Source organism: Sinocyclocheilus anshuiensis, unplaced genomic scaffold (genome assembly GCF_001515605.1).
Source record: "Sinocyclocheilus anshuiensis isolate Anshui unplaced genomic scaffold, SAMN03320099.WGS_v1.1 scaffold9092, whole genome shotgun sequence".
NCBI lineage: Eukaryota > Metazoa > Chordata > Actinopteri > Cypriniformes > Cyprinidae > Sinocyclocheilus > Sinocyclocheilus anshuiensis.
In genome coordinates this window covers 13,059-39,480 of record NW_015549383.1, presented here as the reverse complement: position 1 = coordinate 39,480, position 26,422 = coordinate 13,059, and the positions used below count along the sequence as shown (strand labels likewise).

At 36.2% G+C, this 26,422-nt stretch overlaps 3 protein-coding genes across 10 annotated transcripts in view; 2 read left to right on the top strand and 1 right to left on the bottom strand.

Moving 5' to 3' along the window:
• The window catches only part of LOC107656932 (polycomb group RING finger protein 6-like), an 8,530-nt gene extending 1,883 nt beyond the window's left edge, over positions 1–6,647 (top strand). Inside the window, exons 2-10 of one of the 4 annotated variants that reach the window (XM_016444886.1) lie at positions 127–226; positions 346–442; positions 733–788; positions 904–963; positions 1,095–1,215; positions 1,935–1,962; positions 2,179–2,277; positions 5,263–5,349; positions 6,030–6,647. In XM_016444886.1, the coding sequence (XP_016300372.1) occupies positions 127–226; positions 346–442; positions 733–788; positions 904–963; positions 1,095–1,215; positions 1,935–1,962; positions 2,179–2,277; positions 5,263–5,349; positions 6,030–6,077 (696 nt within the window). In that variant the 3' untranslated portion in view covers positions 6,078–6,647. Of the gene's footprint in view, positions 1–126; positions 227–345; positions 443–732; positions 789–903; positions 964–1,094; positions 1,216–1,934; positions 1,963–2,178; positions 2,719–5,262; positions 5,350–6,029 lie in introns of those variants that run through there. The other 3 variants (XM_016444884.1, XM_016444885.1, XM_016444883.1) reach the window with 3 other exon arrangements.
• Positions 6,648–8,153: 1,506 nt separating this feature from the next.
• Positions 8,154–11,166, bottom strand: LOC107656930 (alpha-internexin-like). Its single transcript, XM_016444879.1, has 3 exons — positions 10,077–11,166; positions 8,845–8,969; positions 8,154–8,741 (listed from the first exon to the last, which is right to left on the bottom strand). The coding sequence occupies exons 1-3, from the start codon at positions 11,130–11,132 to the stop codon at positions 8,498–8,500; spliced, it is 1,425 nt and encodes a 474-aa protein (XP_016300365.1). The 5' UTR covers positions 11,133–11,166; the 3' UTR covers positions 8,154–8,497.
• A 1,155-nt stretch (positions 11,167–12,321) lies between these two features.
• Positions 12,322–24,857, top strand: LOC107656928 (cytosolic purine 5'-nucleotidase). 5 transcript variants are annotated; one of them, XM_016444876.1, is made up of 19 exons: positions 12,322–12,388; positions 13,394–13,511; positions 14,488–14,526; positions 15,651–15,724; positions 16,689–16,806; positions 16,908–17,003; positions 17,303–17,394; positions 17,494–17,551; positions 17,666–17,759; positions 17,875–17,928; positions 19,651–19,734; positions 19,852–19,893; positions 20,252–20,359; positions 20,435–20,501; positions 20,585–20,755; positions 21,432–21,483; positions 21,765–21,825; positions 22,708–22,884; positions 23,099–24,857. In XM_016444876.1, the coding sequence occupies exons 2-19, from the start codon at positions 13,411–13,413 to the stop codon at positions 23,327–23,329; spliced, it is 1,719 nt and encodes a 572-aa protein (XP_016300362.1). In that variant the 5' UTR covers positions 12,322–12,388; positions 13,394–13,410; the 3' UTR covers positions 23,330–24,857. The 5 variants fall into 5 exon arrangements, with proteins under 5 accessions (XP_016300362.1, XP_016300363.1, XP_016300360.1 ...); XM_016444877.1 differs by having other exon boundaries at positions 12,344–12,383; XM_016444874.1 differs by lacking the exon at positions 12,322–12,388 and adding an exon at positions 12,538–12,632.
• Positions 24,858–26,422: the final 1,565 nt, after the last annotated feature.

Genomic DNA, 26,422 nt, shown 5'->3' with positions numbered 1-26,422 from the left:
AATACACACACACACACACACACACACACACACACACACACATATATATGTGTATATATATATATATAAATTACATTTAAAAAAATGTTTACTTTAATGTTTAATCACTGTTTGTTTTCTTTAAAGCGCTCCTTGCCTCTTAGGGAATTTTATCCCTATATTCGCTGTGCCCTCTGCAATGGATTTTTAATTGATGCCACCACCATCATAGAGTGTCTTCACACTTGTAAGTGCACATTTCCCACCAATGTAGTGGTATAAATTGATTTTGTTCTTTCATATTTTCATGTAATCTGTGATTTGTACAGTGTTTGGCGTCATGCCTGTTTATTTCCCCCTTCACAGTTTGTAAGAGCTGCATTGTCAAGCACTTTTTCTACAGCAACAGGTGTCCTAACTGCTCCATTGTTGTGCACCAGACACAGCCACTGTACAGTATCAGGTAACTTTAGTTTTGTTGATGTCTTTTTTATTAATATATTGTTCTTGTCAATTTCAACTTTGTCAAACTTTGCGTATAGGGTGTTGTGTTGTTTACTGGTTTTGGTCTGTCACTAGAGATTTAGTTTAGCTGTTATGTTCGAAACCATCTCTTGTGTCTAATTACTGCTGCCTAGCAATAACAGCCTCACATATGTCCCAGGGTCTTTATGGTTTCTTATATGCTTTAGTGTTTAATTACTGATCATGTTTTAACATGAGAGTCAAATTTCTTCCCTTTTTCTCTTTTAGACCTGACAGGCAATTACAAGACATTGTTTTCAAGATGGTTCCATATTTGGAAGAAGGTTAGTGTAGTTTGTTGAACTCTTTCTTGTTGCACTTTTGTTGTCCCATTCTGATTTTTTAAATATATGTGAGAAGCATTTCACAGAAAATATGTTGTTGTTTTTTCTTCTTCAGATGAAAAGTCACGAATATATGCATTTTATAAACAGAGAGGGCTTGACGTTCCTAAGCCAGGTTTGTTCATGCAATCACTCTCCTGAAGTTTATTCTTTGAATATAAGTGCATTTTAGTACATTGGTGAGGCTTAGTAATATTATTTTAATGTACTTATGGTGCAATATTTTCTCTCTCTGTTTCCCCCCAGTGACATCTCCAGCTACGTACCCATGGAAGCTACCTCAGAGACAGAAGAAAGACATGCTGCCTCAGTCTGTTTTTACTATTCCCTCAGAGCTAGATGTGTCTCTGATGTTGGAGTTTGTGGGGTCAGTAATGTTGATTTGTTATTATACTTATATCAGTGATGTCATTCAGTTTCTAGAGCTTTCAGCTGACTTTATGTAAATGTAATGACTTTTTATTTTAAAAATTGTTTTTCAATAACACACACCACTGAATCTTTCAAATTGACCTGGAACATGCATTAGGAAGTAAATAGGGTAAATTTTGATTTCATGTTGAATTGAATCTTTCTGAACGCTAGATGAGTTATGTTGTGTATCATCACTAGATGGAGCTAAACAGTCAAAAATCAAAAGACTCCTTAAAGCCATGATTTTCAGCCTTTTTGATTGAAAGGCCTCCCATTGTCCACAGCAATATTCAAAGCCCCTTCTTATTGGCTAAGATATTTTATCTGATATTTCTGCTGTAAGTCTTATTGTTTTAATTTTTTTATTAATAGAACTGATTGTTTATTCATTGCATTACTTAACAGTTATTCATTTTTTTGTTTTTCAGAATATTCTGTATGGTCTTCAGTAAAAACAATAGTTATTTTTTGTATCTTGATGTTCCCCCTTGATCACCCTGATTGAGAATCATTTGCCATGTGCTTTTTTTTTTGGTTGAAATCTGATATTGCACAATTATAAATGCCCGCCTATTATTTATAAATTATTCGATTTGTTGTTGCAGAAACACAAAATATGTAATCTGTTAATGTTTCATCTAATCTTTATTTTTACGTATCTTTGATTTACAGAGCTGAAAAGGGTATTGAGAACTATAAGGTAATGTTCATATTTTGTCAGTATTGCAATATTGATATTTGTATTTTGTTCACACAAAACAATATGTACTTTATATTCAGGAAACACATTGCAATATTATTTGTACTTAATATATACACTTGAATCATTGTGTAGAATTGAGCTGAAATTGTACTGTAGGCCCTGGCTGTTTTTTTTTTTCATTTTTAATATCCTGATGATATTTTCACCCTCAAGCCCCTTGAGAGGAAGTATGTGCGTGTGTCAGGAGAAGCCACTGTCCGTCATGTGGAGCTTTTTATCAGGAGGAAGATGGAACTGAGTCAAAACTGCAAGGTGAAATATAGATTTTCTCCCCTTTATCTTTCTCACCCACAGTTTTTGTGTATTGTGAATCATAAACCACATTATGTATAAAGGTAAGGTCTTGGTCTTAAACGGCTTGTTTTCATTAAACCAGACGCATAAATGCTGCCTCAGACAGTCAGCAGTGTCAGAGGTCTGAAAGATATAGTCGCTCAGCTGTATCAGTCGCTCAATAATTCATACTGACAGGAATCAGACACCACCCTTCACACAGAGCAAAGATATGCTGAGTCATTTGATGCAAAATTGTTCTTTTTTTCACTCCTTAGTGGACTAAATTCAGCAAAATCACTCCTTGTCTTTAGGGTTTCCACAATGAGGTCATCATGTAAAAGTGTGATTAAAGAAATGATGTTATTTGGATGTTCCCTTTCCCTCTGAACACTTCAGTGACTCTGTCACACTTCACAGTCCTGCCACGTTTCTGCAGACTGACACAGGCGTCTCCAATTTGAGAGCCATATTTTTAACTGGTAACACTTTATTCTTTATTTTAGTGTCCTTGTTGCATACTATATGTTGCATGTACCTACTATAGTAATAAGAGTTAAGTATGCATAATTACAAGTATCTAACCCTAAACCAAACTCTAACCCTAAACCTAACTCTATAGTAAGTATATGTTGGTAATTAATATTATCCAGTACTTAACCATGTGGAGCTTTTTATCAGGAGGAAGATGGAACTGAGTCAAAACTGCAAGGTGAAATATAGATTTTCTCCCCTTTATCTTTCTCACCCACAGTTTTTGTGTATTGTGAATCATAAACCACATTATGTATAAAGGTAAGGTCTTGGTCTTAAACGGCTTGTTTTCATTAAACCAGACGCATAAATGCTGCCTCAGACAGTCAGCAGTGTCAGAGGTCTGAAAGATATAGTCGCTCAGCTGTATCAGTCGCTCAATAATTCATACTGACAGGAATCAGACACCACCCTTCACACAGAGCAAAGATATGCTGAGTCATTTGATGCAAAATTGTTCTTTTTTTCACTCCTTAGTGGACTAAATTCAGCAAAATCACTCCTTGTCTTTAGGGTTTCCACAATGAGGTCATCATGTAAAAGTGTGATTAAAGAAATGATGTTATTTGGATGTTCCCTTTCCCTCTGAACACTTCAGTGACTCTGTCACACTTCACAGTCCTGCCACGTTGCTGTTTAATTAGTTTCCCCCTAATCCCAGTTCTGGATAAGGATTTGAGTCCTTGAAAATAACCACAGCTCAGTCGAGCATAGAAATGACTGTCTGTGGTTGTGAATAACTGATTATGTTTGAAAAAGGTATAACACTTTTCAAACATGGATAACTGAAATTTGCAAGCCCACTTAAATTTAAATGTCTTTAAACTGTGTATAACATTTTACATTTGTTTTACTTTATTTTAAGGTGACCTTGTTACACATACTACATGTACTGTTATAATAACAATTAATTATGCATAATTACATGCAAGTAACCCTAAGCCAAAACCTAATTCTAACCCTAACCATATAGTTAGTGCATGTAGTTAATTAATATTACTTAGTACTGATATGTATAATTACATTGTAACAAGGACACCTTCAAATAAAGTGTAACATTAAACTTTAAGCCACATACAACAGCTTAACAGAAATATACTTATTTATTTACATTATTTTCATTGTTGATTGTTCATAGTATGTATGCGTGTGATTTGGGGCATTTTAAAGATATATTCTGGGTTCAATTCAGGTTAAGCATAATGTTATTTACCACAAATATGAATTTCCATTTGTCTCTCCTTACTTGATTACTGTGAGGCAAAAATTTTAATTTTACAATTTTGTTGCCATGACGGCTGAAAGTTTTATTCAGAATTAATATACTATTATAAAATATACTATAAAGCTATAGTAAATATACTATAAATACTATAAAGCAAAACATTTTTTGCTTTTTCGTTTGTGAAATTATTAAATCAAATGATTAATCACATCCAAAATAAGTTTTTGTTTACATAATGTGTGTGTACTGTGTATATTTATTATGTATATATAAAAGCACACACATACATTATATATTTTGAAAATATTTACATGTATATATTTATATTCGTATAATTTATATAATATATAAATATGTAAATATAAACAACATATTTTTCTTAAATATATAAATACATGTGTTTGTATTTATATATGCATAATAAATATACACAGTACACACACATATATTATGTGAACAAAAACTTTTATTTTGGATGCGATTAATCGTTTGACAGCACTAGTAATTAACATTAATTGCAGTATTCTGATCTATGGTCACATGCAGCAGTTCTTAGTAAAGGCTGCTTGCATGTTGTAAGGCTAACAGTCGTATCTGGATTACTGGCTTAAGGGTTTTTTCCTGGCGTCCAGGCACTCAGTGTTGATTAGCTAAGACTGATCTGGCCTGGTGAGGAACACCTCATAGTGCCAGGGACATCTACTGGGATAGAGGTGAAAGAGGAGACACCAGGGTTTGTGTGCTTCGCTCCAGGACGGCCCATTGTGCCCTGCTCCACATACTAGACTCTAAAAATTGTCTAATCATTTTGGGAATACACTGAGACTGTATTTTATGTTCATATGGAGGCTTGAAATGCATTTCCACCTGGCATTTTAGGGTCACTGAGAAAAAGCACTCCTCTAAAAAGTTTGAACCCACTGGAATCCAACATCTTTTATAAGTAATGTTTGCTAAGGCAATAATCCCTATTTCCATTGCTCATATTACTTATTTTTTTGTGAAGTTTTTTTCTCAGTATTCAACTTTGGCATTGTGCTATTGTCAGGAATGATACTTCAAAACATGCAGTGTTTTGAGGGAAGGTGTGCTATTACTTTTCTAAAGTGATTAGGCTAAAAGCATTGGCATAGATGATATGACAGATAGAAAAAAACAGACTTGCATCACTTACATGAACATTTACATTCTGCTTTATTTGGCAGGTCGATGTTGTGTGTGGAGAGCATCTTCTTGGGCAATGCCAGTCTTTGAGAGAAGTTTGTAACACCATGGGAAAAAATGCATTGCAGGTGGGTGTCTGATATAATGTATCTTTCATATTTTTGCTTTTTATGTTATTTTTTTCTTTTTTTTTTCTTTTTTATCAAAAAATAAAACAGCTGGAGGCACAAAGAAATGTTTAAAGGGATAGTCCATCCAAAAATGTAAATTCTGTCATAATTTACTCATTGTCATGTATTTCCAAAACTGTATGAGTTTATTTCTTCTGTTGAACACAAAAGAAGAGATTTTAAAGAATGTGGGTAACCAAACAGTTTCTGTTCCCCATTGACTTCCATACAATTTTTTTTATCCTACTTTGAAAGTCAACCAGCAGCTATTGAAAATATCTTCTTTTATGTTCAACAGAAGAAGAAAAAAACTCATGCAGGTTTGGAACTTGTTGAGAGTGAGTAAATGACAAAATGTTATTTTTTTGGGTGAACTATCCCTTTAAGGGTTGTTCAGTCAGTAGAAGTATCATTGAGAAGTTTTTAGAGAGAATGAGCCTCGTGTAAGCTGTTAATAAGTGTGAAAAACAGGCGCCTTACACAGTTCCTGTCTCACTCTTCACACGGTATTACATTAGATCCTTACCTGCAGCTTCAAGTGCTGCTGTCTCTCAAAATAGCATTTCACAGTAAAAAAAAAAACAGTAGTGTAAATGCTGCATTCCTTAATACCCACATTTATTATTTTCCCTTTTTAGGATGGCATGCTGGTTCTGCATTTCGGACTCGTTCTACCTGCTCAGTAAAGAGGGAAGACACAGAAAGACCAGCTACTGTGAAAACTACATTGTGTAGTGGTTTTATTTCAAGGGCTAAACTGAATTTGATCATAACAGTTCTATGCAGTGATCCTTTGTCTTCCTGGTTACCTTCTGCTCAAACAGATTAAGAATATGTCAGCATTCTTTGAGCAAATGCATTGAGACATTAGAGCTACATCCAAAACATTAGCCATTTCCAGAAGATACTGTTTGTTTGTTTGATTGGTTGATTGATTTTTGGTTACAATTTCCACAACTGTAAAGGTTCTGTAAATTCTCTTATGTTTACTAAGAAAAGCACAAAGTAATTACACCTTGTTTCTGAGAATATATTGTTTTGACATTAATTTTATTGCTTAGTTTTGTTGTGCCTCTAGTTCAGCTGACAAAAAGTAAATCAGTACTTTGAAAGAAATAATTCACTTAAGTACCTGGACAGTACCTACATTTTTAAGTGTTAAAAACTCTTAACTCTTACAAGGCGTTTAAGTGTTTGTGTCTTTGTTCATTTTAGATTTAAATTGTTATGTATTTGTTGAGCCATATTGTGTTATTACAAGGCCTTTGGGATATATATATATATATATATATATATATATATATATATATATATCTTTTGCAATATTGTAACTGAAGTGTTCTTCATTTTTAAAACAGCTTTACAACTAAATGTTAAACTGCATGGCCAGACACATCATTGCATATAAACACTATGCAAATATTGTGTCCCGTTTCATTTAGTCATCTTTTTAGTTTTGGGAAATATTTTATGACCCACTCTGATTTTGTGTTTGTGTGCTGCTGATTTCAAATTAAGACACTGTCTAATTATTTACACAAAAAATGTTAGATTAGCCTAAATGTTAGGAAGCATCTTTCACCTCATGTAATGTTAGTCACCTGTATGGTTAAAGCCATTATCACAAACAACTCTGGAGAGTCTGAGGCTCAGTGTAAGAGAGAGAGGAAGGATAGAGAGGCGCTTCTCACTAACCCGCAGGGACTGTTGAAAATGGTTTCCAAGGAAACCGCCTCAAACACCCTGCATGATTTCACCTGTCTGCATGCTACATCATATTAAGGTTCAGATATTGTTTATGACAGTGTAGGATTGCAGGTACAAGCTTGTTTAAATCTAAGCCTAGCTAGTTTGCGTTCAGTTGATGTTGCTTATTAAGATTTTACTAGTGAGAATATAATATTAACCACTGATGTGTCTAATTTAATGTATCTCTGGCTCTTTTTACCTTATTCATGATTTTTTTTTTTTAGATCCAGTGCTGTCTTGGTGATTATAAAGGGAATTTACTGACCTTTTTCTAACAAGACAGTGACTCTTGAAAGGGCATCTGCCATATTTTTCAGTAATTGACAGTCTTTCGGAACAACACAAAGCAGAAGCAATGTGACTGAGTGGAGGGGAGGATATAATCAATCTTATCTTTAAATTCTGCCTCTATTTTTTGTGGAGAAAGAAGGAATCCATTACCCTTTAGATAGGAGGTAATCTTTCTGCCACTGAACAGGGTAATGCAATTTAGAGGATTACATAAACACTAATTTTACAGCAAGATTTTTCTGTAACTAATTTTATTTTTTCAAGAGATATTTGCATTTCAAATAAATGCTGTTCCACAGATTCCACAAAAATGTAAGGCAGCACAGCTGTTTTCAATATGAATAGTAATAATAATAAATGTACTTTAGCACCACATCAGATTAGAATGATTTCTGAAGGATCATGTGACACTGAAGGCTTAGCATTGTCATCACAGGAATAAATTTCACTTTCAAATATACTGAATTAAAACAGTTATTTTAAATGAAACTCATTAAGTGCAGTGTAGTAGCATTAAAAGCATGCACATTTAATGATATGGGACAGATAAGATTAGTGATGTTGAGAGTTATTTATGAATAAAAACAAAAACATTACTAAAACATTTCCATTATTGACTTTATTGTGGTTAAGGCATACATGTGTAACAGTTAATTCAGTGGTTTGGTCCTTTATTCGTAATATGCCATAGTGCTTTCCAACAAACTTTGTGCTTTCTTTTCATAAATGTGAATTTATCCATAATCATTGGATCAGTGCTAATGCTGGCTATATCTTAGTCATCCCTTAATACTGAAGTTCATATTTATACCCCTAACACCATCAACAGGACTAAAATACTCTCTGAAACTACAATTAAGAAACAGGAAATATTTGAGGCCTAAGTTCTAAAATATTAAACCAGCATTTTGTAGATATGGTTTTTGAAACATTATATCACCATTACAATATCTTAAACGTTACCAATTACTATAAACAACAACTGGCAGTTTTTAGCTAATAGCAGTGATTACTGTGCCAAACACCAAATTATCTAGAGAAGCATAGGTTTAATAACCGTAACATTCTAGTTTGAGTTAACATCAACATTATCACTCTTTTCTGCTTTCTTAATCACAACGGTTTCTGCCGTGTTTTCTTCTCGCTTGTCTCCTGCCTTGGGTTTGCCGTGTCCCTCTTCTTCTTTCTCTTTTTTGGGATTGCGGGTTGAGGTGAAAGCAGAGCGGCTCTGATACCCATAAGTGATGCTGGGTGTGCTGGAGAAAGTCACCCCGGAACTGAAGTGGGTTTCTTCACCTTCCAGTAGCTTTCTATGAGGACATCAATGACGACTGGTCGGTTCTTATTCATTTTCATTCTCATTGCATTAGTTCTTTTTAATGTGCAATTAATGTGGAGTTATTGGTGCTTTACCTGTATGCTGCAATTTCAATGTCTAACGCCATCTTGACGTTCAGAAGATCCTGATACTCCCGGAGGTGACGGGCCATTTCACTCTTAGTATTTCTAAGATCAAGGTCCAGCTGCCCAATTGTTTCCTAGTTAATGGGATTTTAAAAAATATAAATCAATATTAGCCTTAGTACAAAAATATTCTGTAGTCATAAAAGTCCCTGTCATAAAATAAAATTCTTATAAAGAAATGCAACACATTGAAAGCAGCTTGCACTTTTCTCATTAACATGATCATTAATTAATTTAGCTCAGCACCTAAATTAGATCTTTATTATAAAAGCTGATGTGAACCTTTATCTCTTGGCATTGACTGGCTGTCTCAGCATAAAGTTCAAAGAAGCTAATCTGATTTACACTGTCACTTCTTTCACTTTCAAAAGATGAAAGGTCAAGGTCATGTCTCTGAAAAACCTCAAGCCAAAATGATTTGGATACTTTATATGTCAGCGTGCTTAATGTTCACATTTGTAAATCATCTAACTCATCAAGAAGTTCTAACACATCAATATAAACATAAACTGAGGTTATCATTTGGATTTCTTTCACCAAGTGAACATGACCTTGCAGAAACCTCCCTTGCAAAATCCTCTTTAAGACACTCTTCTTACTGGAATTAATCTCGGCCATCTCTCATGTGCGATTAGTTCAGCACCATGGACAGAGCACTCAGCTACTTGACAAACCAGTTCAATCCGTTTCAGTCCTGTCCTGTGGTATAATTCACAGTTCTTCTAATTATTAAATTTACATTTTTCATGAGCTCCTAATATGAATTGCCTGATTACATTAAATATTTATACCTTTACATTTCTGTCATGCTGCAGGACTATTAAAAACAACTAAGGCAAAAGTTGATTAAAAATGGTGAAAACCAGCCAGAGCACATGCTTTCCTTTATATATTAATATAAATACAAAATAAATGTAAATATATAATATATAATATAATTATAAAATAAGTAAAAAGACAAAAACTTCAAGGGGATTCTTCAAGAATAATAAAATATTGCTAAAATAAGGTATGTCTACCAATAAAGATATACAGACAGACAGACAGACAGACAGATGATAGATAGATAGATAGATAGATAGATAACTTTTTTCTCCTTTTTCCTTCTTTCAATATTTGTATTTTTATTAAATTGTGTTACATTTTCATAATATGATATGTAATAATTTTTATGTGTCTACCTGATAAGCTGCGACCTCGGCATTGTGTGCATCTTCCATCTCGCGGATCTGTCGCTCAAGTGATTCGTTTGTGCCTCGCACGGTTTCGATTTCAATGGTTTTGGACTGTAGTTGTCGCCTGTTGTCGTTGATCTCCTCTCTTGTGGCTCTCATGGCCTCGTTGGTTCTGGTGGCCTGTTCGTTGAGGCTGGCGAACTTTGATTTGTACCATTCCTCAGCAGACTGCAGGTTCTTAGACGCGAGGGTTTCATACTGCCCGCGGATCTCTTTGAGGGCCGAGGTCAGATCCGGCTTGGATAACTCCACTTCCACAGATATCTGGGCCGCCTGGATCATACTAGTCAACTCCGTCACCTCTTCATCATGCACCTTCCTCAGAAAATTGATCTCGTCCAAGAGGGACTCGACCTTTCTCTCCAGGTCCACGCGCACCATGGTGGCATCATCCACATATTTCTTGTAGGATCTGAGCGTCTGCTCTGCCTCCTCGCGCACTCGGATCTCATCCTCAAACTTGCCTCGAAGTTTCTGCAAGTCTTCCTCGATATTATCTCGTTCAATGAGAATGTGCGATTTTTCATTGTTCAGCTCGTCCACCTGGGCTCGCAGATCCCGGATCTCTTGCTGATAGAGTTCAGCGAGTCTGGACGGCTCGTTCTGCCTCTGGCGCAGACTCACGAGTTCGGTCTCCAGCACTTTATTGTGCTGCTCCAGATTGCGCACCTTCTCAATAAACATCGCGAAACGGTCATTGAGACCCTGCAGTTGTTCCTTTTCATTGGTTCGGACGATTTTAAACTCGTTGTTTAACACAGCTGTTTGAGAGAAATCCACGCTGTCGAAATGCACCGTTGAGAAGGACGATGACCGGCCCGATTTCTTGTAGTAGCCCGCTGGAGAGGCGCTGCTGCGGGAGAGAGAGTGGGACCTGAAGCCGCTGGAAGACATGGAGCTCCGTGAGGAGACATTGCTCATCCTAGGGGTGGAACCGGTGAAACGAGGGGTTTCCCCGAATATCTTTCTATAGGATGAGGACATGTCTGATCCGTAACTCATCTTCGTCACAACTAAAAGAGCCTAAAATGGGTGTGCTTGCCATTATATACCCGGCGGACTGTCCCATTCAACAGTCTGCCATGCTCCCACTGGTGGTGACAGTTTAAGATGAGAATAAACCTTTTCATACCATTAAAACATTCATTTAATTGTAATGTTTTTAACAGATTTGTTTGACATTTGCACACAAAGGACAGATTTCTGGGCCGCTTAAACTGTTATTTGTCGATGGAACTGTCCAGGTTTGCGCAGTGTTGAATGGACCCGAAATTTAACAGTTAAATCGATTTAGGCTTGATGTAAGATCTTGTTTGGATCTTGTTTTTATTTCTTTGTGCTATATTAAATGTTTTAGATGCCCATGCAATTTTAGACTGCATTACAAACAAAAAATACTTCATCCCAGTAGTTTAATTCACAGAATTTACTTCCTTTACAATATTTACAACAAACAAACCAATTGGTCTCCCAGAATGACCAGATGACAAGTGCCCAAAGCTAATTTTTAATACAACAATTTCATTAAAATAAATAAATGAATAAATAATTAGTAATTGTCCTTAGAAAAAAAGCAACATAAACCAGCCCAGAATTGTTTGCTGGTTTTAGATGGTTTAAGCTATAAGTTTTCTAAAAACAGCAAACAGACAAAAGGTTTGGGAAACCGTTGGAAAACAGGCTGGTTTAAGATTTTTTTTTTTTTTTTTTGCCAGTAGGGTTAAAATATATAGGCTAAAATATTCTTATAATATATACAACATAATTTCCAGTCATTTTTAGAATCATTTTTCATGAACAAATATGTTTAAATGTAAATTGTCTTCAGTCCCCCACCCAAAATTTATACGTCTAAAAAAGGAAGAATTAGGCTTTTTTTTTTTTTTTTTGTAATATGTCTGTTCACTAGATACGCATTACTGATGGAATACAAATACATCATTTTACAGTAATTTTATTCATGTCACTGTCAACAGACATTAAATAAAATAAATAGGAAACAAAATTAGACCTAATATTTTTTACTGTAACGTTAGTTGTTCTGTGTGGCTTTTAGATTCATGATTCTTTTCAGATTAGATTATGTAATCTATTATATGACATTATTTCCGCAAACTATCAGCGTTTAAGCATTCATATGAATTGTATTTAAATGAGGTTTTAATGTTGCTTTGAATCTCATTATGGTTGGATGGTTTGCGCATGCGCAGTATGCAGATAGCGCAGAACTGCAGTTGTTGGTCATTGAAAGAGGTGAGGTAAGTAGCCTACTGACACTGAGCGGAGACATAACGCGTTTCAGGAAGCAGTAGTTATGTCATTTAAATGTTGCAGAATAACTGTGTATATGAGAGTTAAAGCGACAATCGTTAAGGCAGTTTCCTCCATCTTATGCATTAGTTTCCGGTTGATCAAAACTAAAGGAATGTTAGTTAACGTTAGCTGTGGTGCTAACTTTACCATCACGGAACTGCATGAACAAGAGGAAAGATCTGCTCGCATGTATGCCTTGATAATATTAATAAATATTTACAGTTTTATAAGGCATAACGTGGAAACTTAATATGGCCTTTACATAAATTAAACAGCCAAACCCTGTTGAGTATTTGGTCTCAAACTCAATTCCTGGAGGGCCACAGCTCTGCACAGTTTCGCTCCAACCCTAATCGAACACACCTGATTCAGCTAATCAAGGTCTTCAGGATCACTAGAAACTTCCAAGCAGGTGTGATTTGGAGCTAAACTCTGCAGAGCTGCGGCCCTCCAGGGATTGAGTTTGAGATCACTGTTGTAGAGAATGAAAAGATACATTTATTTTGGTATTTGAGAAAATAATAATAATAAAAAATACATTGTTTCAAAATATTGTGTGGCTTCTGTGAGCTGTCCTTCAGTTTTAAAGTTAGAAAATTAATTCCTTAAGGGTATCTAAAGGTGTATCATAAACCTGGTATTTTGTAATTGGTTTAAACATTGTTTCAGGCAGCTTTCTGTAGTTGTGTGTTCTTCCTGTTCATGCCTGTTTATCTTTGATACAGGAAATACTGTTACACTGACTTAAAATGATTATTATAAGTGTAGCATAGTGTAGAATAGTTTGAATGTGTCTGGTCTTTTATTGTTAAGGTTTGTAGATCACCTGCAGGACTATTGTGCAACAATTAAATGTGGTGGAAATTTAACCTCCGAGATACTAAACCAGTGCTGTGTATATTCAATTTCACTGTGTTCTGCTGTCTGTCTGCACTTGCTTTCTTTCTCAGACTTATATCGGTTAAAGATGACAACCTCTTGGAGTGATCGGCTCCAGAATCATGCAGAACTTCCTGCCAACATGGACGGTTTATCCATGAAGAAGTACAGAAGAGAGGTGCATCACAGGTACTAATACATTTCACTAATGCTTTCAGCTTTGAAGGCCATTGCCATTATATTGCTTAAATCAGATTGTGTACTATTTTGGTAACTTGAAAACAAATCCATTGTCATATACCTAAATTTAAACAAGACAAAAAGACCATATATTTTTCTTGTAGCAACAGTTGGAGAAAATGACCTTAAATGACCTGGTCTCCACTCCAGTTGAGATTATGGTCAATAATGAAGACCTGACTTCATTGAGATATTTAAATTTTATGTGCACACAATGCTTTTGAGTACATAGAAAAAATGACTTTGTCTCCTAAAGAAATTGTAGACTCGTAGTTTTTTTATTTAAAATTTAATATGGCGAGTAGCATGTTTACTGTTGCCATGCCATTATGTTGTTCTGTGGATGCACCTGTTTATATGTCCGTTTGTCTGTCAAAATCTGTCGGCTTCATTGTTGAAAGTATGTCAGCTTGCATGTGATTTAAGCAAAAGTTGTGTATTGTAATCTTTTTGCTCAATCAAAAGAATGAATTGTTTTATCACTGCCCAACTATTAAATATTTTCAAGTATTAAAAAAATCCTTTTAAATTATCATTCTAACAGTGTATATGCACATAATGATTCTCATATCCCATGTTTTAGTAGGCTATATTTACTTAAGCCTTTTGGCAGGTTAATTTGGCATGTCAGCATAATACTTGCAAGTTCCTAAAATGCTGTTTGTCATGGCAAACAGTCATTTCATAAGAGCAATCCTTATTTACATGCAGGTTATGCTATGAATGGTGTTGACTTATAGTTTTCTGCAGAAAAACCAACATGGTAGTCACAAAGTGCAATATTTAAAAAAAACAAAAAGTGAATCCAATGGTAAGAAGACCTGAAATGTCATTTATAAGCATACTGGACACAGTTCTTCATGTAGTGGCATTAGCCAGTGTGTACTGATATAACATACAGTCCATGTATTCCTTTATTACAAAGCTTACCACAGGAACTGGCCCACTGTCATCCTTCTATGAGGTATGCTAAAGTTTTGTTGTTGACCTGCAGTGCTGACTGATCATCTGTTTTGTAATTGATGGTTTTTTTCTCCCATGTACTCATCACAGCACGGCACTAAAAATACAAGATGAACAAAACCATCAATGCTTTTGCACTGTGCTGTGACTGTATGTAGGTGTCCATAGGAAGACCTGTGATGGGATTTGAATCTGTGATATCATTCCTTCATTCTCCCTTCCCCTAGCTATATTTCCTTCCTTCATGCTCTTATCACATCATTTAACAGCTCATTTGTTCCTTGCTACATTTTTAATGTCTTACTGCAAATGTATAGTTGAATAAAGATGTTCTAGCATCAGGTGAATTAAAAGAAACATAATTGTTTTAACATCATTAAGAAAAATAACTGACCATAACACAATTTTAAACCATGTGGAAGACAATAACATATACTTGATTTAAACTTAAAAATACTAACTATTATGTAGCAAGCTTTTTACTGTTTTATCTCTTAACTGTAATTTATAAGTCTCAAAGGTGGAAGTATTTGTATTAAAGTGCATATTTTGGTTTATTAATAATAACTGTTCATATACTGCTATTATTTTTCATGTATCAGTTTACATATATTAACCAGATGAGTGGTGTCAATGTTTTCAGAAAAAAAAAAAAAGTCAGAAAAACATGCTTTTCAGATTTGTAAAACAGATGTGTTCACTGTTCAGCAGACTATGAAGTTGCTTTTCCTGATTTTTAAAAAATGTATTTTATTTACCATTCTGTTTTTGGTGCGTCTTGAAACAGTGTCAGTCATTACCACCCAAAAAACTTGATTTAACCGGAAATCAAGGAATATTACCGTGCCATTTGCTCCACCTCATACTTTGCTGCTGTTGGCCGAAATAGGAATAGATATAATTTAACCAAATGTATTAATTCTGATTTATTGCTTTCACAGGTCACAATACGTCAGTGTAACTCATTATCTACACTAACATAAACTCCTTTAGAGCTGAACAGCTCACGGATTGTGCTCAGTGCAATGGAATAATACAGTCTGCTGAATTTAACACAGTTTGCAACTGAGAGAATATTAAATATCATTGGCATTTGTCTTAAATCGACTGTTTTTATCTCCGCAGAGTTTTTGTCAATAGAAGTTTGGCAATGGAGAAGATAAAATGCTTTGGCTTTGATATGGACTACACTCTAGCAGGTAAGATGAAGTATGTGCTGCCTCTGAAACAGATGAGGTCTGCATGGTGCCTTGTTGTGCAGTGTCATTTATAAAGTAAGTTCAAAAGAATTGTAAAGAATTGCGAAATGGTAACACCATAGCATGATACTGTAAGGTAATCCTTGGTCTCATGTATTTGGTGGTGTCATGGCTCTGTAAATAGCACCCCTGACTTCAGCTGGCTCATGTCAGGCACATGAGTTCTTGCACGTAAAGCTCTAAACAAGATGAATCGGTGCATTGACATCCATGATATAAAATGTGGTCCTTTTGATTGGTCATCTTCCTGGTTATGGATCTGTAATGATAAAGAGTGCTAATCTTCACAGGAAAAGGTTTTAAGTTCTGTTGCCAGCACACAGCCTAATATTAACAGCAAGTATGAGCTGCTTAGTCTGCTAGATCAATGTGCATATGCTGTGTAACTCCCTTCTAATTGCAGAGCAGTGAATGTGCTTACTTTGGCAAGTATTTCAGCAGAAGTGAAAAAAAAAGTGAAGAGTGCACAACAATTTTGACTCCATTTAGTTTAACTTTTATGCTAATAAGACCATGCTGGTCAGTAAAATCTTTGGCTAAATGTGGTCCTCCTTCCTCTCTTTCAAGCAGAAGTTTGTGATATCTTTGGGGAAATGTTCATTCAGCTGATCTGGCTAATTTTGTTTTGAGGTCCAAAGAGGTTTCTTGCAACATGCATCATAATAATACAGATGTTTTCCATCGCAGAATTAAATCTTCAAATATATTCAAATAGAAAGAGTTATTTTAAATTGTAATAACATTTAACAATTTTGCTGTTTTTACTTTTGATCAAATAAATGCAGCTGTGTTGAGTATAAGAGAATTCTTTCAAAAACATTAAAAATACTTACAGAGCCTAAACTTTTGAACGGTAGCGTATGTGATAGCATTTTCATCACTTTGTTTGCTTCTCTATTAATAGTGTATAAGTCTCCGGAGTATGAATCTCTTGGCTTCGATCTGACTGTGGAAAGACTGGTTTCCATTGGTTACCCACAAGAGCTGCTAAACTTTGTCTATGACCCTGCTTTTCCCACAAGGTGATTTGAGAGCTCATTTTCTAACATGCTTTTCTAAGATGCTTTTCTAACTGTATTTTTACTTCATATTTTGATTCACGTAAATTCTGTACATCTCTCAGAGGCTTGGTGTTTGATACAATGTATGGAAACCTGCTGAAAGTAGATGCGTATGGAAACATCCTTGTGTGCGCTCATGGTTTTAGCTTCCTGCGTGGGTGAGTCTGCACTCATAATTTAAGAGCAACTGATGCCCTGGATAGTGATCACTTTGTTTGTGCATTCATTCTTCTGCCCTAAAAACTTAATTTGTAGAATTTTTATGCTAGTGAAGCAAAAAAAATTCTTAAAAAAATTGTTTGGAAGAACATGCACTGGTGAATCATTAACAATAAGACAATAACGATGCATTAAGGAAGTAAATAGTGTCACTTATCATTTTATGTAGATGTTACGGGGGTTAGTCACACCTCCAGCAAATGTCATAATTTGTGTTTTTTTCAACTGTATATTTTAGTCCAGAGATAAGAGAGCTGTACCCAAACAAGTTCATTCAGCGTGGAGATACTGAGCGATTCTATATCCTCAACACACTTTTCAACCTCCCAGGTTAAAATCTTCTATCAACTAATATCAAAATCCAAAAGAATATGTAGAATCCATAGTTCCATGTCCAAGTTAACGCAGTTTGTTTTTGTGCGTTATTAGAGACATACCTCTTTGCCTGCCTGGTTGACTTCTTCAGTAGTTGCTCCAGATATAGAAGGTTTGTTTTTGCGCCCTCATTTTAACACTCCTGTAGTTCCTCTGGCATGAAAGTACAGTAGACAGAATATCTGAATTGGCATTTTATATGACCTTTTGATTTTTGCCTCCACAGTTGTGAGACTGGCTTTAAAGATGGAGATCTTTTCATGTCTTTCAAGAGCATGTTTCAGGATGTCAGAGATGCTGTGGATTGGGTCCATTTCAAGGTAAAGGCTATTTTTAAGTGCCAAAATATACTTTTCTTTGAAAGAAACAGCCTTTCTTGACTTAATATACTGTAGATTTCATACTATGGGTAACTGCTTCTGTGTGACATTTCAGGGCTCACTAAAAGAGAAAACGGTTGAAAACCTGGAGAAATATGTGGTGAAGGATGTAAGTAAACCAGATTATTAAACAACTTCTTGCTGACCAGTGTTTTTGTTACCTTATTTCACTTTGTATGTTTATTCATAATGAATTGTAGTTTAAAGACTACAATTTAAACTACATTTCTCATTTTCATTTAGTTTGGGGAAGTCATGGCCTAATGGTTATTTACTTCATATTTTGATTCACGTAAATTCTGTACATCTCTCAGAGGCTTGGTGTTTGATACAATGTATGGAAACCTGCTGAAAGTAGATGCGTATGGAAACATCCTTGTGTGCGCTCATGGTTTTAGCTTCCTGCGTGGGTGAGTCTGCACTCATAATTTAAGAGCAACTGATGCCCTGGATAGTGATCACTTTGTTTGTGCATTCATTCTTCTGCCCTAAAAACTTAATTTGTAGAATTTTTATGCTAGTGAAGCAAAAAAAATTCTTAAAAAAATTGTTTGGAAGAACATGCACTGGTGAATCATTAACAATAAGACAATAACGATGCATTAAGGAAGTAAATAGTGTCACTTATCATTTTATGTAGATGTTACGGGGGTTAGTCACACCTCCAGCAAATGTCATAATTTGTGTTTTTTTCAACTGTATATTTTAGTCCAGAGATAAGAGAGCTGTACCCAAACAAGTTCATTCAGCGTGGAGATACTGAGCGATTCTATATCCTCAACACACTTTTCAACCTCCCAGGTTAAAATCTTCTATCAACTAATATCAAAATCCAAAAGAATATGTAGAATCCATAGTTCCATGTCCAAGTTAACGCAGTTTGTTTTTGTGCGTTATTAGAGACATACCTCTTTGCCTGCCTGGTTGACTTCTTCAGTAGTTGCTCCAGATATAGAAGGTTTGTTTTTGCGCCCTCATTTTAACACTCCTGTAGTTCCTCTGGCATGAAAGTACAGTAGACAGAATATCTGAATTGGCATTTTATATGACCTTTTGATTTTTGCCTCCACAGTTGTGAGACTGGCTTTAAAGATGGAGATCTTTTCATGTCTTTCAAGAGCATGTTTCAGGATGTCAGAGATGCTGTGGATTGGGTCCATTTCAAGGTAAAGGCTATTTTTAAGTGCCAAAATATACTTTTCTTTGAAAGAAACAGCCTTTCTTGACTTAATATACTGTAGATTTCATACTATGGGTAACTGCTTCTGTGTGACATTTCAGGGCTCACTAAAAGAGAAAACGGTTGAAAACCTGGAGAAATATGTGGTGAAGGATGTAAGTAAACCAGATTATTAAACAACTTCTTGCTGACCAGTGTTTTTGTTACCTTATTTCACTTTGTATGTTTATTCATAATGAATTGTAGTTTAAAGACTACAATTTAAACTACATTTCTCATTTTCATTTAGTTTGGGGAAGTCATGGCCTAATGGTTAGAGAGTCGGACTCGTAACCCAAAGGCAGGGATTGTAGGTGGGGGGAGTGAATGTACGGCGCTCTCTCCCACCTTCAATACCACGACTGAGGTGCCCTTGAGCAAGGCACCGAACCCCCAGCTGCTCCCCGGGTGCCGCAGCAAAAATGGCTGCCCACTGCTCCGGGTGTGTGTTCACAGTGTGTGTGTGTTCACTGCTGTGTGTGTGCGCACTTTGGATGGGTTAAATGCAGAGCACTAATTCCAAGTATGGGTCACCATACTTGGCCACATGTCACTTCACTCATTATGAATACACACAAGACATAATTTTTGTGTGTTTCTGTCTTCATCTAGGCCAAATTACCATTGCTTCTAAGCCGAATGAACGAAGTTGCCAAAGTGTTCCTTGTTACCAACAGTGACTGCAAGTACACAGATGTGAGTTATTGTAGATGTAGCGGCACAGACCAAGAGCCCATAACCATCTGACAAAACCTGTTGGATTTTCATTAGAAACAACTGTAAGATGTAATTTCCTCTCCTTTTCTCTTTCAGAAAATCATGACATACTTGTTTGATTTTCCACATGGTCCAAAAGTAAGTCATCTTCAGTATTGTTGTTCATTGGCATAACAGTGGTACTTAGTTGTTTTTATTTGTCTCAGATCCCCAATGAAAATGTCTAGTAACGAAGGACAGTACACATTTCACATATCATTTGTGTGGAAACCGTGAACCAACAAGCTGCACTGTGTAAAAGAACACACTGAGGATTAATTTGCCATTTATGATGTGTCTGTAATATCACAGTTTTCATTAAAAAGTGTTCTAATAACAAATGTTGAGAAAGTGGGTATGAGCAGAAAGACAGGGAGTATCAGGGGCCGTATAAAAACTCATTTTATTGCATAAACAAAGACAGTGACAGACTGAATCTATTATTTTTTTATTACAGGCTGGTATGCCTCATCGGCCCTGGCAGTCCTACTTTGACCTTATTCTGGTGGACGCCAGGAAGCCAGTGTTCTTCGGGGAGGGCACAGTCCTGAGACAGGTGGACACGGTAAGATCAGCTAGACTCACATGAGTAGCTTAATTACTTTTAACTCATTGATTTAGCCATATTTCTGCTCTGTAGACCACTGGGAGACTGAAGATCGGAACTTATACAGGTCCCTTGCAGCATGGCATAGTGTATTCCGGAGGTAAGATAAACAAATGTTGTTCTTCATATTTTTTTTAAATTCTGGTCTAAAATGCCTGATTGAATATTCTTTCTTCTCCCCAGGTTCCTCAGACATAGTTTGTGACCTGCTGGGAGCAAAAGGAAAGGACATCTTGTACATCGGTGACCACATCTTTGGAGACATCCTGAAGTCTAAGAAGCGTCAGGGCTGGAGAACGTTCCTGGTGATTCCTGAGCTGGCTCAGGAGCTGCATGTGTGGACCGACAAGAGCAGTGAGTCTGTGACAGGGTTATTATAGTTAATGCTCATTACTTGAAATAATATAAACATCTACTGAAATAAAAACAACAACAAAAACATTTTTCATTTAATTCAGCCAGTTGGCAAAGCTACATTTCTCATTTTCATTTAGTTTAACTAAAACTGAACTATATAGACATAAAAAAAAAAAACAATATTACTAAAACTTTAAAGAATAGTTCACCCCAAAAATGAAAATTTGCTGAAAATGGTCTCACCATCAGGCCTACCAAGATGTAGTTTGTTTCTTAATTGGAAAAGATTTGGATATATTTAGCATTACATTACTTTCTCATCAATGGATCCTCTGAAGTGAATGGGTGCCGTCAGAATGACAGGTCAAACAACTGTTAAAAACATCACAATAATCCACAACGAATCCATCTAACTATTCTACATCTTGGATGGCCTGAGGGTGAGTAAATTGTAAGCAAATTTTAGTTTTTTGGTTAAGCTGCTTCATTCAACTAAATTTAAAATGAAAACAGAAAATGTAAAAATAAAAACTAATTCAGTATATATATATTTAAAAAATCTTACTGATACTAAAATAACAGTGATCCTTGCAGTCTGCAGACACGCATTATGCTCAGTTTAATGGGCATGGGAGCAGATGAGGACAGTTCACTGTGTTCTCTTTTTTTGCAGCACTGTTTGAAGAACTACAGAGTCTGGACGTTTTCCTGGCAGAGCTCTACAAGTAGGTATCATCCGTCAACTCTTGCTCGGATGTTTGCACCGCTGCCATCAGTGCACATGAGTGCTATCAGTCAGTCAAGCACTCGCTTACCCGGAGAAGGACACGTCGCTCCCTCCCTGCTGTCTGCAGCCATTTGACATGCAGATAAAGGGGTGCACATTCCTTTCTATTTTAAGACTGATGGTTCACGTCTTTTATTACTTTAACTCATTCGACACTGTTCTCAACCCACATTTATTTGTCCTGCTATTTTCTCCATCCTTTCTTTCTTTTGTCCACAGGCATTTGGACAGCAGCAGCAATGAGAGACCTGATATCAGCTCTCTTCAGAGGAGGATTAAGGTATATTTCTTGATGCATAGGAAAGCAGTGCACTGTGTACTGAGAATATTGTCAGTGAAGTCAAGTTGCTGTGGAGAAAAATCCATTTTTAAGTATTTTCAAATTTTCTACAGGATTTTTTAAAGGATTTGTTTACTTCCAGAATAAAAGTGATAGTTTACTCACCCCTATGTCATCCAAGTTGTTCAAGTCTTTCTTTCTTCAGTCAAAAAGAAATGAAGGTTTTTGAGGAAAACATTCCAGGATTTTTCTCCATAGAGTGGACTTGGTTGAAGGTCCAAATTGAAGTTTCAATGCAACTTCAAAGGGCTCTACACGGTCCCAGCCGATGAATAAGAGTCTTATCAAGAGAAACGATCGGTCATTTTCTAAAAAAAAAAACTCATAAAAATGTGTATACTTTTTAACTACAAATGCTCAGTAGTTGGTGGGAAAAGTGCATGAAAGTTGTCCAAAGCAGCATGGGAGAAATTCACATGATATTTAAATTGTTTTAAAAAGGCACTTTATAAGGTATGTGCTCTTATGTGCACCAAGGCTGCATTAATTGGTTTAAAAATATAAAACCTGTTAAAACTAATATCATGAAATGTTATTACAATTTAAAATAATTGCTTTCTATTCAAATGTATTTTAAAATTTGTTGCTTGAGTAACATTTCTTCTTACCAATGTTGAAAACGGTTGTGCTGCCTTACTACTTTGTGAAAACCGATACATAAATTTTTTGTTGACAAGAAAGTTTGAAAAAACAGCATGTATTTGAAATGGAAATCTTTTGTAACAATATAATGTAATTTTTGATCAGTTTAATGCACACGTTTTTCCCATCACTTAATTCAAACTCAGTTTTGCGCTGTTTCTGTATTTCTGATTTTCTCAGAAAGTGACCCATGACATGGACATGTGCTATGGGATGATGGGAAGTCTGTTCCGCAGCGGTTCTCGTCAGACTCTCTTTGCCTCTCAAGTGATGCGTTACGCTGACCTGTACGCTGCGTCCTTCATCAATCTCCTGTACTACCCTTTCAGCTACATGTTCAGAGCCGCCCATGTCCAGGTAAACTCAACAAACACAGTCTAACACAGGGGTGGGCAAACTTGGCCCTTCCAGGCCACTTTAGGCTACATGCAGGTGAGTCATATCAGGGTTGGATCAAACTCTGCAGGAAAGTGGCCTGGAAGGGCCAAGTTTGCCCACCACTGGTCTAACAGTTGATACATTAATCATAAAAGTCACTTCAGTAACCTGTTTTCTTCTGTGGTACATTTAGATGCCTCACGAGTCCACGGTGGAGCACACTCACGTGGACATCAATGACACGGAGTCGCCCATGGCCACACGCAACCGCCACTCCATCGACTTCAGAGACCGTGAGTGCAAGAGACACCAGCTGACCCGCTCCGTAAGCGAGATCAATCCGCCACACCTCTTCCCCCAGACGCCACAAGAGATCACGCACTGCCACGATGAGGATGATGATGAGGAGGAGGAGGAGGAATAATAAACCTGTGGCATTGCCGTTAACTGAATTTGGGTTCTTAGAGATGTGTGTCTGCTGTTTAAACAAGTATAATCATTGCATTCACACTCAGCCATATATTTTATAGAGATAAGAGAGGATGTTTATTTCTTGCAAAGTGTATTGCGTATTTTAGAATTTATGGTCTGATGAGAGTATGAAGCTAAAACTGGGTTTTGATAGTTCTAGCTTCTTATTTTTGAATGGGGTTTACAGATGGCCTCACGGTAAAACATGGAAGTGTTAACGGGGAAAAGATCCCCGTTTAAACTGAATTACAGAATCAGTTATTTGCATGATATTGAGGGAACAAATAACAGTTACAAGGTACGTCACTGACTTAAGCTTGAGGAAAATGCATGAATACTTATTTTGTGGCTCCACGAAGCCTTCAAAATTTGGATAAGAGCCATGTAGCATGCTGGGAAATGTCACACCAACAATAAATGCAGCTTGCTCGGTGTCTGTCTGACTGCCTGTTAAGTGCTGTAACATTGCCATCTTCATTTCAAAACCGGTCCATGCAAATTGCTGTCATATTATTGGGTGAAAAATGGAACACATGCAACTGTTGCTATTTTATGCAGTGAGATACAGGGTTTCAGGTTACTAGATTCTGAAGTGTAGTAACAGTTTGGGAGATGACCGCAACTCTGAAATCTCCGTCTTTCTTATGCACTCGCCATGATCACTGTGTTAATATTAGACCTTGAATCTAGAGCTTAGATTCATTATTTACTACTTTTATATCCACTGATATAAAAGTTAATTCAGCCTGATATATTGAAAACAAATCTTTTTGTTTGATTTTAGCATAACGGTTAGTTTTTGGCAGTTGGCTGTGATTTAAGATTGAGAGCTGGTCTGAATGTTTGACACAAAGCCTTGTGGGTGACAGTGGACCAAAAGGAAGCTCGTCCATGAATCACGCTCTGTCATAATGAACATTTGTAATTCATACAGTAACCGTCCAGATCCTGAAACTTTGTTTTTGGCTGACATGGTGCTGTTTAGCATCAGAAGTGGGTTTGTCTTTTGTTATTGTTTTAAATCAAAAAGGGAATTTTTCAATGGAACCATACCATACCATGTGCACTCATATATACTGTATTGGTTTATTTTGAACTGTGTTGTTGATTTTGGACTAGAGTTGAAATCAAAGCCATCTTGCCAATGTAATTTGTGAAGGGATGCTTTCATAACCAAAGACTGTTATTAGTGTCCTTCATTTAAATTCACAGATGCTGTTGAAGATTATTGATTCTGTGACTATTGTGTGATAGTGATATATTTGCTTTAACCTAATCAAACAACCCCTCTATATTTATTTTGAGGCTTTTTAATTCAGGTAAAGTCTGCTGTAAACGGGGTGTGGTATGTTTGTGATTCATCTGTACTTTTTGTTTAAAAACTCTGGATTTGTTTGATTCTGTTTGAGCCCAAGGCCTGTTTAGGATTGGTTTTCAGTGCTTTGGCTTGTTGTGTATGAAGAGAATAAAGTTCCTGTCATGCGGCACCCCCTTGTGGTCATTCAGCAATAGCTGTTTTTGCGTCTTCCAAAACCAACAGAGAAAAGTTGTGCTCCCTAGCTCTTGTATTTTGTTTAAAACCTGGGAACTTTAACTTTAAGGGCCAGTTGTTAAAATTTTTTATCTGGATCAGAATGACCTGGATTTGAAAATCCCATGTTTTGCTATCCAGGATCATGTAATCCTTTTTACTTTTCTGATGGTTTTTCAAAGCAAAATTGGATAGGATCACAATGATCCAGATCCACACACTTTTTCAGATTACCAAATCTGGATTACTAGTGCTCTATGGAGCCCCTAGAGGCCAGTTGTTCAAAAAATAATCTGATAAAATTTAAACTATCGGATTGGATCAAATCTTGAAAATGGGTTGTTCAAAAGAAAAAAGGATTGTAAAATCAGATTAAATCACAAAATCCAATCTTGGTTTTGATCTGGATCAAATCGTCACTGTGTTGTTCAAAACCTTTTAGTAAGATTGGGATACTTTTGATCCAAAAAAATCAGGATTATACTGATCTCAGCAAAATGGTGGATTTCAGGAATAAAAATGTACATTATATATACAGTATATATAGACATTAGGCTACCTCTTAAGCCTTTTAGTCGCTTACAGTAACGTAAAAAGAAGAGATCTTGGTGCCAAATAATCCCCAAACAGCTGTCAATATCAAGCAGAAATATTATATTTCATTTAAAGATCATGGGTTCGATTGCCAGCAAACTGAACATGCATGAACTGATAAAAGCATCTGCCAAATGCATATATGTAAATGACCTCAAACTTTGTACGTGCATTCCACAACATTAAAGTGTCGACGCTTTGCAGGCATTTTCATTACATTATATGAGAAAAAAAGTCACACAAAAAATAAATAAATTGGGTTAACCAGTATTTCCAATAACTCCAAAATTGAAATGGGTCAAATTGACCCCCAAGTTTCCCAACATAAGGGCTGGTAATTGCTTCAAAACAGTTTAGGCCAATTAAAATCTTATTAATTTTCTGTTTTAAAAAATCGTAGTCAATATTATTGAGTAAAAAAAAAAAAAAGTGTTAATTTTTTTTTGTATCAATTTTCTGGTTAAAACCAGTGTTAAACGTTCAATAAATAAATATGCAAGCAAACAAAGTTGTCAGTTTTATTATAGCAAGTTCCATCTGCATTATATATATATATATATATAAAGTGAAAAAGTGACGTGACATGTGGCCAAGTATGGTGACCCATACTTGGAATTAGTGCTCTGCATTTACCCATCCAAAGTGCACACACACAGCAGTGAACACACACAAACCGTGAACACACACCCGGAGCAGTGGGCAGCCATTTTATGCTGCGGCACCCGGGGAGCAGTTGGGGGTTCGGTGCCTTGCTCAGGGGCACCTCAGTCGTGGTATTGAAGGTGGGAGAGAGTGCTGTACATTCACTCCCCCCACCTACAATCCCTGCCGGTACGAGACTCGAACCCACAACCTTTGGGTTATGAGTCCGACTCTCTAACCATTAGACCACGACTTCCCCTATGTATATATAATATACAT

Excerpts from the sequence above, each read along its gene's own strand:
- LOC107656930 (XM_016444879.1), bottom strand. The coding sequence starts at position 11,132 with ATGAGTTACGGATCAGACATGTCCTCATCCTATAGAAAGATATTCGGG. Across the intron at positions 8,970-10,076 it reads CCGAGGTCGCAGCTTATCAG|GAAACAATTGGGCAGCTGGA; the intron begins GTAGACACATAA and ends CCCATTAACTAG. Across the intron at positions 8,742-8,844 it reads ATTGAAATTGCAGCATACAG|AAAGCTACTGGAAGGTGAAG; the intron begins GTAAAGCACCAA and ends ATGTCCTCATAG.
- LOC107656928 (XM_016444874.1), top strand. The coding sequence starts at position 12,605 with ATGAACAAGAGGAAAGATCTGCTCGCAT. Across the intron at positions 13,512-14,487 it reads AGAAGAGAGGTGCATCACAG|CTTACCACAGGAACTGGCCC; the intron begins GTACTAATACAT and ends TTTATTACAAAG. Across the intron at positions 21,484-21,764 it reads TTCCTGGCAGAGCTCTACAA|GCATTTGGACAGCAGCAGCA; the intron begins GTAGGTATCATC and ends TTTTGTCCACAG.